At 37.8% G+C, this 14,656-nt stretch overlaps 1 protein-coding gene across 6 annotated transcripts in view; it reads left to right on the top strand.

Moving 5' to 3' along the window:
* Positions 1 to 14,656, top strand: part of CACNB2 (calcium voltage-gated channel auxiliary subunit beta 2) — a 252,833-nt gene that overhangs the window by 198,392 nt on the left and 39,785 nt on the right. For all 6 annotated transcript variants that reach the window (XM_069006684.1, XM_069006682.1, XM_069006685.1 and 3 more), the window contains 2 exons: positions 10,011 to 10,133; positions 14,374 to 14,510. In XM_069006684.1, the coding sequence (XP_068862785.1) occupies positions 10,011 to 10,133; positions 14,374 to 14,510 (260 nt within the window). The remainder of the gene's footprint in view (positions 1 to 10,010; positions 10,134 to 14,373; positions 14,511 to 14,656) is intronic.

The following is a 14,656-nucleotide window of genomic DNA, read 5'->3' as shown; positions in this document are numbered from 1 at the left end:
CTTGTATGTGCACTAACTGTTGTGTGTGGAGAAAACAGCTGTGTGCACATAGGCAGCTGTATCATACAGGGTTGATTCCCTGGTCAGACTGAGCACAGGACACTCCACTAGCTTTGGTTCAGCCTGAGCAATGATGTCCTTGCCTACCCACAGAAAATTCAGTCCACTCAGCCAAGGAAAGCACAGTAAATTTAAAAAAATCCAGAAACCCAAATTAGAATTCTTGCTGCCGCTTTGCATTTTGATGCCATGTCTCTTTTCTTACAATGAGAAAATTGTTACAATTCTGTGTCATTTTATTTCATGTTTTTATAATAACTCTTGCTGCATCCAGCCTGGAATTAAACCTTAGCAGTTCTATGGCTATAATAAGAGTAAGGTTTATTGCCAGCTAATGTTTCATCTGCTGGCTAGATGACTAGCTGTGCACCAGCTGCATAATATATTCTGTAAGGATATCATCATCACAGCACTTCACTCTTGTATCTCATACACCCACCAGGAAACATGTTTTATCTTGTGCTCTGAGCAAGGAATACAAATGAGATGTCTGAAGGAAAAGTAAATAAGACTATTAGGAAATATTAAAGTAAATGAGAATATTAGGAAATATTATAGAGAAGTAATTCCATTTATAGCTTGTTACTGTGAGAGACTCTTTTTTGGACAGGGATGAGATGAGAGCTTCCACAAATCTTTAGGTGCTGAGGATGGAGTGCTTTTGGCATGGCTCAGACACAGAATGGCCCAAAGCCTGGCTTTTAGCTGCTCTTTTGTTGGCTTCTCCCCTGCATGGTTCTTCCTGGTTCCTGGCCTATGTCAGAGAAGCCCTAGTACTGCTCTAGCTTAATTCTAAATCTTTGGAGAATTTTTTTCTGGCAGAAAGGCATCTCCAGAATGTATGAGCAAGGCCGTGACTCCTTCTGTACTGGGGCAGAACTGCAGTGCAGCAGCAGCTGTGCTGGTGCTAAACCTCCTGGGAGCTCTTTCCTTCAAAGAGAAGGGGAAGGGTTTCACTGCTCTCCCAGATGTACACAGACACAGTGGTGGCCAGGCTGAGGAGTCAAGAATTGCCCTTTTGCCCAAAGCACGAAAGGAGGATTACAACATACAGAAGATACAAGATACAGGAGAATTATATAGATGAAGTTGTTCATGTAGAATTTATTCTATTTATGTGTGTTATTCTGCCAAAATTATGGTATTTGTCCTAATAGTTTATATGGTTTGTATCAGCTTCATGTAAACTTTGTATTTTTAAATAAAATGAAAAATTTTAGATAAAACTACATTTCTCATTAGCTTTGCTTTAAAAAGCTCTAGTTCCCATGTCTCACAGTTGTTTTGCTTTCAGCAAATATTTGAACAGCAGAGCCAAAGTGTGCCTTGGCTCTAGTGCTCTGCCTCTTTACAGAATATTAAACCATTTGCAGTCTGTTAATTCTGTGCTGGAAGTTGCAAGGAGTTTTTGGCAATGGATATAAAGATTTCAGTCATACTGACGGTGTTTGAAAATATCAGTGTGACACTAGAAAGATATTGTTGGGGTGATCCTTTTGTTGCTTGTTTTAATTAAGCATAGAAAATTGCACATGCACACATAATTAAATAGAAAAACCTACAAACTGTGTGTACAATGTCAAGTGCTCCAAAGGTAGAAAATGACAGATGTAAAGTGTTTTGTGCTATCTTAGCTTTCCTGTGGAGATATATAAAGCTATAGACTTCACTGTATAGTCTGATTATATTTAACAACTAGTTGTTGATTATTTTGTTTCTCCTTTGTTGTCATGGGATTGGTGCAATTGTTTCCTCCGTATGGGATAAAGTCAGGCAAAATGTTATTCATGCCATTTTAAAAAGAGATAAATCATCCCTTAGAGACTACTTGTTTTTCTCTTTTGAACTGGGATCTTGATGGCAAAAATGAGTCCAGTGAAGGGTTCTTAGATGCTATGGAGTGTTCCTTGTGTTTCAGACATTCTTGATTTTTTGCAAGGAGAGATCCTCCTGTATGCAAGTAAGATACAGTATGTATTGCTCTCTAAGACTACCTGAAAGGTCGGTCTCTTCTCCCAGGCAACAGTGACAGGACAAGAGGAAATGGCAGGGGAGGTTCAGGTTGGACATCAGGAAGACTTTTTTGACTGAAAGAGTGCTCAGACATTGGAACGGGCTACCCAGGGAGGTGGCAGAGTCACCATTCCTGGAAGTGTTCAAGAAATGGCTGGACATAGCACTTAATGCTGTGGTTTAGTTGACATAGTGGTGTTTGGTCAAATGCTGGACTTGGTGATCTTGGAGGTCTTTTCCAGCCTTAATGCCTCTGTGATGCTGTGATTCTGTAGTGCTGCAGTGGGAGAAAGTACATTATTGTGAAGTTAATGGTTGAACAGTAATACTGTACACAGTGAGGGCTAAGTAAAAGATACCACCACCATTCCCCTGAGTTAAAGGTAGCCTCATTTTCACTTTTCCTAAGTCTGGGATGTTTAACTTTCAAGCTTAAAAAATACTCATTTACCACAGCTTTGAAGATATGTGCTCTGTGTTTATGTAATCTGTATCTAGGCTGTCAGGGAGATTTGCAGCACAGATTCCATTTTAATTTAAAAATGAGAAGTAGTGCAAGACCTGCATAAACAATAGGTACCCAGGTGAGGTAGAAGATAATGTAAAGCTATGGCCATAAAATGTAACCATGTGAAAGGGGTGGGAGCATTGAGGCAGCTTAGTGCCTAATTAGTGTTTATCATATCCTCACATAACTTCTCAGTTTTAGTTCAGCGTATGAGTTAAGAGCTAATAGAACATTTGGCTTTTCAGACTCTAAAATATCATCCTTGGAAGATATAGCCATATAATTCCTGGAAATAGAGCAGTCTAGCTAAAAAATGTATGTTTTGAATGAAGGAAGAATTTTTCAACATAGTTTCTTAGAAAAACATACTTAAAATATTATGTAAAAGTGAAACATTTTAACAAACATTAACCTTTGGCTCTAGCAGTTGTAGAGACTTTCTGATCCAATTGAAAAAATGAAGTGCAGAATTACTTAAATATTGGAACCAGCAATAAAACTTGCATTCATAACAGTGAATTAAGAAACAATTTCAGTGATGCAGCAGTTTTTCAAGAGCTTTTGGTAATAGAATCTACATTTTTAACCATTGCACTGATGATTTATTTAGTGTTTACTTTAGCTTGCTGTATCACAGAATTTTGCTTTTCCTGAAAAATTTTTGTTGTGAAGAGCCTGAAAATGTTACTGCAGATCTTTTCTCTATGTGAACCTCAGTTTAGCCAAAAAGCTAAGATCTGCTAAAATGCTGTCTCATAAGCTTAAGATGTCTCATAAGCATAAAATGTCCTCATTGTGACATTGAAAAAAGAACTTGAAATCCCAGCACAGTATTTTTATTGCAAATGACAGTTTTCATCTGCTGGCTTTTGCTGCCAGAATAAGCATGTTTTCAGTAAGCACAAACAGACTTTTTCAGCTGTGCCTGTTTCCAGCGGTTCCCATTAACTCCCCAAGTGGGTGTACGGAAGAGCCACCTTTCTGCCACACTTGCATGCAGACAACACATGGCCACTGGTGAGTTTTGGCGTTCTGCTCTAATAAAAAAAGACCCTGCTTATATGAGAAAGCTTGGTGTGCGTCAGTACAGCTATTTCAGTCTCTGCTGCCTCCTGAGCTGAATGTAAACCAACATCGGTGACTCTATTAAAATACGATTTCGCAAAAGGAAGTAAGAAACATGACTTTCAAACTGTGTGTGAAGATGAGCTAAAATAGTAACAAAAGTATCTCTAGAGAGTACTAGAGGACAAAAAAAAAGTCTCTGAAATCTACCTATTGTTAAGAAAAAATGGATCTGGCAGACTCTCTTTTGTACGAGCTGGATGTGTTAAATTTTCCTTCTCTTCAACATTGAGAGCAGGCACTGCTGTAGGAGGGATGCCAAGGAACTGGAAGGATCCAAAGATTTCCTCAGAAAGTGTCTCCAATGGGCCTTGATCCTAAGGAAAATCACAATTAAGCTTTAATAGCTGCGTTTCCATGCAGCGACCCTTACAGCCTGTGTCGAGTCCAGGCGGGAGGCTGATGGCGCGGTGGGCTCGTGCGACGGGCACGAGTCCTTGCTGGCTGCTTTTGCAGAAGGGTGCTCATTCATGTTAGGCACCAGAGAGCAGCCATTGTGACGTGTCCTAGGCAAGAACTCAGTGAGCCAAGGTAGCAGAGCAAACACTGGTAATGGCTGGACATAGTTCACGTTGCCCTAATTTTGGGAACAGATAGGAAAATGTACTCAGATCAAATAATTCTGTGTTTAACTGCTTCTCTCCCAGATCCTTCTGAAGGGATCTGTGCTATCCAAATCCATTATAATTCAGAAGAGTTTGGATGTCATTATACCATTGTACTTAGGCTGCTACTTATTAACTACAATTGTACTGTGTTTTGGTGTCACACTGTACTTCTCAGCTCCTTCACTTCCTTGGAAGTGCTGAATTCAGCACAAACCCTCTTTTTAGACCGCTTACAATTAAAACTGGAAATTGATACATTCAACTTGTAATAACACTTCATTTTGCTTGTACTGGACTATAAAACCAAATATTTGTTTTCCATTATGGATTTTTTTGTTCCTCACTCATTGATACATGAGAGTACCATAGTTCCTGTATGATTTTTCACAACCACAGTGGTCAAATATTGGATGCACAAAGAGGTTATGTTGTTCTGTCCTTAGAGGAGTCTGTTCAAGACTCACTGGGACACAGCCCTGAGCAGCCTGGTCAAACAGATCTGTTTTGGGCAGGGGTTGGACTGGGAGACAGCAGAGGCTCCTTCCTACCTCTGTTACTCTGTGGTTCTGGCTTCTCACCAGGCTTGTTTGATACACACACCTATGGCTGTAAAAGAAAGCCTGATCTTTGCTGGGAAGTCATATTTTTGATTGCTCCTTTTAGTGACAGCGGCTGTATATGCTCTAATTTTCTGTTGGTGTTGGAAGCCGCGCGGGACAGGGAGCCCGGATCCCTGGCGGGGGGAGCAAGAAAAACAAGCCCAACCAATATGGTTGAATAAATGAACTCTGTTTTATTAGCAGTCTAAAGGCACTTATATAGTATACCAGCTTGTTAGCTCCTAAGTGGCTTAAAGCTTATCAAGACACATTTCTATTTCTACATAATTGGACTACATTGGCAGTTTTCCACAGTCTTGTTATGATCAAAAGAATTTTGTGCTCAACTCCTTTGTATCACTCACGGATAGCACACCTGCAGGTTCTTTACTCCCTGTATGTTCTCAGGCCGAACTGTATACTTTCACACAGGGACTTTCCCACGGAAAATGTCTCTCACACACACAAGCCTAAAAACCTCCAGCCCAATAGCTTGCACAGTTCTTTTCTTGATCCCAATAATTCTATTCCCCAACACTGTTGGGACATTCATGAATTGTCATTGCTTCCTTAGCAATGAGATTGCTGAGCAGATGCTGTTGTTAGAGATTGGACAATTACTTATCTGACATGAGGGTCCAGCAATAAACAGCATTTAGGACCAAAATTTCCTGTGTTCTACGGTGGGTTTGATTTTTCTTCCTTGTGTAACAGATGTATAAATTAGTGTACAAAGTAAAAAAGGTAAAATAGATTATTTCTTTTATTATTTTTGCATTTGCATTCTCAAGCTACCTTTGTGACAGCATAGGTTTCATAACGTTGTACATTTCTTTATAATAGTAATAGAAATCACTTAATTCTGTAAAACATAGCAGTTTTGAATGTCTTCTGCTTTATATATTTGACTTTATGTCATTAGCAGGGCAAAATAAAGTGAGATGTTTTTAACACTGCGGTCATTAGGCCATCACAGTGCTATTGATCTCTGTCCCACATAGAGTATTAATATTGTTGATGGCACAAATACTATGTACAGGGCTACTCCGTGAAAATAGTGCTGAACATAGGTCATCATCTGTCATATTTGCTCCCTACTAAGACTACTAGTGAAAAGGTCACTAGTAGGAATCATCTTTCCTCAGATGAAAGAAACGGTGTGACTTTTTAAATTTTCATGAGTGCAAACTTATTAGTGGTTTGAGAGACACCCATTATATTCATTACCCAAGAGAAGAAAAATTCCTTGCTTTCAGGATAAGGTTGCATGCATCTGTGAAAAGTGGATAGGATGAAGGATGAGTAGCTTTATGTAGAAATAGGGAGGGAGAGAACTTGCTTGGAGACACATTCTCTGAACTGTAACACAGACACCAACTTTGACAAGCAGTTTGTCAAAATGGTAACTGTAATAGTTTTGTGAGTCAGTTCTTGTCTTAGCTGGCAGTGGCTTCATAAAGGTGCATTCTGGTTTCATTTAAACTGGTGTAAATACAGAGGTGCCTCTACTGTAGGAATGATGTGAGAGAGTAAGAAATGAGATGAATCAGAGATCCTAGATCAAGCCCAATGGTTTGGAGAAAACGGTTTGGAGAATGCTTTCATCAGTTTTGTACATCCTGGTAGTGGATGAGGAATACAGATACCTTGATTATCAAGCAACAATTCCAAAATTAGTGGCCATGAGAGTGATGACCTGTTCTATGAGCAAATTCCGTGTCAGAAAATTTGCCTCCTTGGCTGGGATCTCCGGGGGCTGCCTCCACTGGGTTTATTGCACAGCATCAAAAAAACTAAAATTAGTTCTAAGGAAAAACGGGCCCTGTCATGTTTTAAGTACATTACTAGAGAACAGATTGTATTATTTTGCTCTGCTATTGGGTGAAATATTTTTTGAATACAGATTCAACCAAGCAGGTACAAACTTGTTTAAACTGACAAATTGGCCCAGGCAGATACAATGTCCAAATGCTTGTGTTACATTCAATACAAGTTAATCATGACACAGGGAAATATGAGTAGTAGAGTACAAAAATACTGTAAATAGTATGGAATTACTAATGAGGGTTGATATGAATATGTGTAAAATAAATATAATTTGTAAAGGAAGAAGTGAGATCCAGATAGAAAAACAGAAAATTGAGTAAGGTTGCTCTAGACACACTTTAATTTATATCCATTACCTAAAGTGTGCAGCCAAAGTTGATTAAACAGTTGGTGAATAAGATTTTGTTGATTTATATTCTGAGTTTATATCAGAATCTGAAATTGGCTCATGAAGAACCTCACTCCAGAGTGTGTTCCCTGCTGCCCTGGTGGTAAGATGATGGTAGTGTTCATGGTCTGATTGTTCTCCTTGTGGGTTTATTCAGCTGGTTGAATGTTGTACTTATACAGGAGAAAAAAAGAAGAACAAGATGGAAGTGTTCTTTTTGAACATAAATGAACTTTTCCAGGCTACTTTGTTTCTCTGGAGAGACATGAAATGTTAAACTGTTTAACATCTGGGAGCATCTGTCCCTGTAGTCCAGCCTGTGGATTAACTGAGTGCTAAACTGCCATCCCATTTCATGGAGATTTAGAGAACTAACAGCAAGTGCTTAGATGTTTTGACCCAGTCTAATTTTAGAACTGCAGAATATGTAAGCAAATGCTAGATACATTTTCAAATGTACATGTATATATGTCAAAAAAAAAATTATTTTTTTTATGTAAGACCCTAATTATATAATAACTGGACTTTTTTAGTTCAAGACAATGTAGTTCAGGAAAAGTACTTAATTTGACAGTGCTATGAAACCTTCAGAATTATTTATTTATGTAAAAAGGCTAGCATTTAACTTCTATAAATTAATTAGTTTAAAATATTCAATTAGATGAATTATTGTAGTCTAATCCCATGATAATTCAGTCTCCCTTTCTACCAGTGTGACAGGTATCTAAAATGGGACATACCACTTCTGTGAATATCTGTAGCTCAGTGTTCTGCTTTGTTTTTCTGCTCAGAGTTTTACATTATTTTTTTGATAGCAGAAAATGACAGAGAATTTTACCTGCTCCTTTACTTTCATGTTAAGATAGGTCAGGAGTATTTTCCATTGTACTCTTTTTCTTGGGTAGTCAGGTATTGTCTTCTAACAGAAAATTTTAGATCACTCCTAAGAAGTATTTCAAGGACATCAACTTCCTGGAGATGTCTGTTTGTTGCAATGCTGCCAAGATTTTAAAGTCTTTAGTCAACCTAAAGTCTTTCATCCACTGTTACTTTTAGGAGTAAGTCACAGTGGTTGAGAATTTTTTTTTATATTTGCTAGAGGATATAGAAATGTGAGAATGGATAAGCAAGCATACTGTCCCTCCTATCAGTATTTGGCACAGATCGTTCCTTAATATTTCCATTCCTGTTCTGAGATATACAGTGATTCTGAGGTTCTACAGTGACAGGTTACTACACCTTACAAAATGATCATTCTTAATAGCAGTGGGTGATTTATTTGATGATTTACTATTTGATTGTAAGTATTGTTTATGAGATTTGAAAATTCAATGCTTATTCATATCTGTATTTTCAGTGTGAAATTAGTAATAGCGTAGAAAGCATCAATTCTGTTAGCCTGTAATTTTTACATTTGGGAAAGTTTTGAGGTTTTGTATGAATATTTTAACCCAGTAATTTATGGTATCTTTTATATTTAAGGAAGATACATGGTATCATGGAATCCAGTGCCTGTGTGACTCCTTTTTTTGTGGTATGACTAGTTCTGTAATAGTTTGGTATCTTTTATGTAGGGTAACAGTGGAAGTAACACTGAGAAAATTACAGAGGAGATGACTAAGATACAAGTTTGAGCTGTTAGGAAGTGGACATACCCATTGTATCAACACTGCAAGATTTTTTAATTGATGTGCAGAAATCACCAAATTTTACTTTTGGATGATGATTCTCATGAATTCCCAGTTTCAGAAACGTAATCATGAATAGATAATCATATCAGGATGCCCTTTTAACAGTTTATCTGGTTATGACAAGATGGGCTAAAGGTTCAGCCTGGGGTAGGAAAGTGGCGGGTCCTAGGGATACTTGATGATCATCTCTGTGGGGAGAGCAAGCTCAAGCTGGTTTTTAGCCTAGAATGATGCAGAAGAAATGTTGTTCTCCTGTAAAATGGTTGTACCTTTGAGAAGAGGAAGCCCTTGGTAGCTGTAGTCTGGGCTGAGCTGGATGGCACCTTCTATTACTGTACCTGTGCAGAGAGGTGCTCAGCACTGGTGGTGCTGGGAAAGAGAAGCTGTGCAGATGTGGGGCTTCTGTGTGACTCTTCCAGCAACTGCTTCTTGTAAACAAAACTTGGGAAATCCTCTAACTCACTGACGTCAGCTAGCAGTGTAAGAAAGAATTAGGGGAATGAACAGATCTCTCTGTGGTTGGTAATTAGTCATGACAGGATGATGTCAAGGCACATTGCTCCACTCTCAGAGTGGAGTGAGATTACTTGCTTAGGGGTCACTGGCAGCTGCTGGCACTTTTTTTCCAAATTTGTAATTTTCCCCAAACAGTTGTTGGGGACTGAGGCTGTGAGGGCTACACTAATAGCAGCCTTAGAATGATGCTGAAGTGACCAGCACATGGGTGCCCAGATGAGAAAGGTATGGAAAAAGCAATGTTGGTGCAGTGCCATGCTTCCCTTGCAATGCCTTTTGCAGCCCCATTGTCCATGGAGCTTAGGTTTTGTAGCTCTTGAAAAGAGCTTCAATGGCAGCCCCCAAACACAGAACTTGCAGCAGAACTGCAAGCTGACAATATTATATGGATTGCCAAGTGGATTGTGATTACTAATTACTGATTTGATTTAGCTTAAATTAATTCAGAGCTCTATCACCTACTAAAAATCTGTATTCTGTGAAATGTGCTGATATTAATAGCTAATGTCAGTAAACACAATTCTCCATTATGTTTTGCATGGATGCATCGAGAGTTCTTTGTAATTTTTACAATTTTAAAAGCTTAACATACAGAAATCATCTCCTGTGTATGTGTTTGTACATATGTATGTGTTTGCAGGGAAATCTTTATGATGTTTATCTTCTATTTTGCAGTCAAAACCTGTTGCATTTGCAGTTCGGACAAATGTTGGGTACAGTGCAGCTCATGAAGATGATGTTCCAGTCCCAGGCATGGCCATCTCATTTGAGGCTAAAGATTTTCTTCATGTTAAAGAAGTAAGTAAAATCAGAGGAGTAAGTGAATCACTCTTTAACGGAATATTTGAGGAATAGTGCTACTATTTTGCAATGTTGATAACACTTCACACTGCCAGAGCACTTTACAAATGTTATTTAAAGAAGGTAACAGGGTATAAGGAATTGAATGTTCTTTTAAATGCTATTCTTGTAGGAGCAATGGCACAATTTTCTTACAATCAAATTAATGAAGTTCAGAAAGCAAGTACTTTCCTTCTCTAGTAAAAATCGCTTATTTATAGGTTTAAATGTTTATGTCTGAGTATTCAAAGATAATATATTTGTGTTTTTTTTCTAATCTGGTACTATGAGGGTTTGCTGTGATTCAGCAGCCAAGGGTTTCTTCTCTTTTACTTGTGTGACTGCATCTCAACCCCAAAATCCCCAGGTCTCCTGTTTTTCTACTGACGCTACTTCCCGGGAACAGACAATATTTAATTAGCAGTTACATGCTGAAGAACTGGAATGATGTTTCAAGATAATAGCAACTGTCAATAAAGGTGCTTTGCATCTGCTGCATTGTTTTTCTTTTCCTGTAGTTGGAAAATTTAAAATTTTTACAGTTTCAAACACCTGAAGTAATTTTCTTTCTCTGCTTCTTGCAAGACAATCCCAAGCAGATAACTTGGTAACTTTCACATGCAGGCCCTCCTCTGTAGCCTGCTGTTCCCTTTTGAATGACACCTTCCTTTTATAAGGTTTCCTAGCTTTTGGTCGTATTCCATTGTGATTTGTCTCAAAGTGGCCCATCTGGATCTGGAAATTTATAGAAAAAGGAATAGAAGTTGGTTTTAAGTTAGAGCAACCTAGCCAATGCATTTGAAATTATGTCTTTGTCTCATTTTATCAAAAAATCTCTCAGTAGTTATGATTGATGAGGCACAATGATTCTGCTAGTGCAGGTGCCTTGGGAAGAAAGAAACATTCCTAATACAGAGAGGGCAATAGAGCTGGACAGAGACTAAGGAAACACAAGAAACAGACTTGGCTAATGATCATAATTTTTCATATGTATAAACACACAAAAAGGGGATAATTTTGATTCAGACTCTATATATTGAAGGAAATATGCTTTCTGTCTAATGGTAGTGTGAAAGAATTTCTTTGCTCTGCCTTGTGACAAAAGAAGAGATGAGCAGGCAGAGAGTCCTGGCAAAAGAAAAACATCAGTGTTCTCCTGTGAGTCTTGAAGTACTGGAAAATACAGCTCAGTTTGGTTAGATCAAATGGGTTTGTGTAGTCATCTATTCCATCTGCACTTCAAATGAGGTGGTAATCTCAAACTCTACATCAAGTGTTGCCCTGTTTCCATATAAACCAGACACACAGGGTTAGCAGTTTTCCATTCAAGTTTATGCATTTTTCTTCACAGCACAACTTAGTCTCAGATGTACATATACAGGGGAGAAAATCAGGAAAAAAAAAGTCTCCTGAACTTTTCTGGATCTCCAGAAATGCCTTGAAAGGAAGCTTAGCTCAGCTGAGTTCTTACATTGTCTGTGTCTGCGTGTAGTACTGAGGGGTGGTAAAATAGATTAAAATGTTCTTGCAGCCCCAGGTGTGAGAGAAGAGGCATTCTGTGCTGATTGCCTTTAAAAAAGCCTGGTTTTCTCTGTAAGCTGTCAAGGAGAGTTGGTTGTCTGCTGGTTCAAGTCCAGAGATGGGGTGAGAAGGAACCCCGTGACCAGGCCTCCTGCACCGCTGGAATGGAGAGATGGGAAGGGATCCACAAGTAGTTGGACTTGGACTCTTGGCCTGCATTTGGCAGCAGCTGTTGTGTCTGGGTGGGTTGAACCTCCTTCAGAGGGTGCCCCAGGCCCAGCCCTTCCCTGCACAGCCATGTCCTCCCCCTCCATCTTCTGTGCCATGCCCTGCTCACCCTCCAGGGCTCTGTATCCCACCAGGTATTGCCCCTTCAGTACTTTTGGTGCTCTCTACAGTTGATGCTAGGAGAACTGAATTGTCCAAACTTTAGTTATTTGTGCAGATTAAAAGAAAAAAACCATACTGGACTATAAAAAGCAGTGTTGCTTCTATATTTTATACCTAACTTGTCCCTAGAAATGAAGAAACCTAAGTTAATCACCAGTAGCTTTTGCCTGCATAATGATGCCATACTGGACCAATGTTGTCCTCTTCTTGTCTGCAAGGGCTGTTTACCAATTTGTACTGCTGAGAGGGCTCAAACAAGAAAAACTTCAGTTCCAAATGTACATGGACAATGGTGAAAAGTACTTCAGTGATTGAGTATAAGGGAAATTTATCTCCATTATTAGGTTACATTCATTAAAACTCAGTACACAAAAGGATGAAGGATTCCTTCCTGCATGAAGAAACTGCTGCATCATAGTAACTTATGAATCTTTTGAGGCTTTAATGCATGGTCATAATTTTGGTCTTGTTTAATTAATTTCTGTGTTTCCCTTGCCACTCCAAGCACAGGTGAATTATAGAGAATCACTCACTTCAGCCTGCACCTTCAGAGCAGGACACCTCTCTCTCTACCAAGATTTCAAAAAAAATACAAAATTAGAAAGTATTATGTGTGGTATTGTTAAATTTAAAAATATCTAATACTCTTCATATGCTGACACAGCATTTATCTTTGAGACTTTCCAGAAGTGAATTCTGCATGCTTATATTTCTTTATGAAGAAGAAATTCCTATAGATTTCGGATTTCTATTCCTTTTAATAAAATTTATATTTTGCCTAGTAATCTATTGTGCTGTAGGACAAAAATAGTGACTGTTCAGATTTTAATTTAATGGTGGTTTTTAATTATCTATGGCTCCCTTTTACCAAGCTAATGATTTAGTTATCCTTTTGTAATGAAAGGTTATAATTTTAATAATACATTTCAGTCTAATACAGCTTTGAGAAACTGCTATTTCAGATTAGCTCCCTATTAAATGCTGGTATTCTTACTTATAAAGGCATCCCATTGAATGAATATTATAGATCTCCTTATGTTTTATGAGCTTAAAAGTGCTTTTATTTTAATCTTTATTTTTTGTTAGCTGAATGTCTGACAGTTGGTCTCAAGCATCACAAGATTTCTGTAGTTGCCAAAGTGAAAGATAATACTGCAATTTAGTTTGTGTATCAGTGATCCACCAGTAATAATAAAATTATTTTTTTTATGGGAGCCCACACATTTTACATGCTTTATTCCTAACTGTACACTTGTTAAAGCTACTTATTATATAATTAAATATGCACTACAATATCTACATTAATGGCTTCAGATTCAAGAAGGCAACTTCTCTCCACATTCCAGTGTTTTGTTACAGTTTCATAAATATTCCAAATTAATATTTGATGGTAGTTATTGCCATGGAATGCTGAAAGTATTGCATGTGAGGCCATCCACGAGTGACCTATTCTCATTCAAAAATGGTGAATAAATAAGAAGGGAAAAAGCAAATAGTTCTGCTGTATGGGCCTCTGCAAAACAAACTGCCTCCCCCATGCGTGGTGGAGGGGTGTGTATGAATAAAGGTATTGAATTAGAGTAGTCAATATCTCATGTTTAATAAAGGTGAAATTCAGTTAATTGGACTATATGGTGGACTTGTGTAATTGTTATGTTTTTTTAGTTATCCAAAGGTATCTTTTTCTTACGGATCTATCATAGTAAGTTTAAAATGCAGATCATGTGAGCTATCTGCAGCAGAGTATATATAAGCAGCAGAATTCAGTCATATTTCAGAAGATTTTAGTGAGAAGTTGGGGAATTTGAGAAGTAGGTTTTTTTAATTAAGCAGAGAACTGAATAAAATGGAATTAGAAAAATAGATTATTACAGCTCCATAAAAATTGTAGCAGTAGGTGAGAGTAGATGCTAAGTCTCTGGTGTCCACCAAGGTGAAGGGAGAACAAAAGCAGCTCTCATGTATAAGGGGAGAAGATTGTGAAGAAAGAGGAAATAAAGATGGTGAAATGGGTAGAAATAAAAAACAGGGAGAAACATGAAGTCTGTGAAGGAAGGTTTCTGCTTAAGCACTGTGGATTTTAATAATTTGAAAGGAATAATTATTTTAATGTATTTCTGTATATTACCACAATTCTTCATTGCCATAATAACGTAGGACAGTGATGAACTGCAGGGAAGAATGACAAAAAATAGCATAGCTGCAAATTAAAACTAATAACAAAGTTATCCCAGATCCAGTAATTTCTTAGTATGTTACCTTTTTCTTTTTTTTGTTTAATCTGTAGAAATTTAATAATGACTGGTGGATAGGACGATTGGTAAAAGAAGGCTGTGAAATAGGATTCATACCAAGCCCAGTCAAACTAGAAAACATGAGGCTGCAGCATGAACAAAAGGCAAAACAAGGAAAATTCTACTCCAGGTAATAATAAGAAATCATTAAAAATAGCAACATGACACAACTTGGAAATTGATGCTGTATATCACTCGTGTATGCTTAATTATCGTAATGTCAGCTACAAATGTTTTTAATCAATTAAGAAATTAATATATAATTAATATTTTATA

Source organism: Aphelocoma coerulescens, chromosome 2, assembly GCF_041296385.1.
Source record: "Aphelocoma coerulescens isolate FSJ_1873_10779 chromosome 2, UR_Acoe_1.0, whole genome shotgun sequence".
In the NCBI taxonomy this organism is placed as follows: domain Eukaryota; kingdom Metazoa; phylum Chordata; class Aves; order Passeriformes; family Corvidae; genus Aphelocoma; species Aphelocoma coerulescens.
This window is presented reverse-complemented; position numbering and strand designations above follow the sequence as displayed.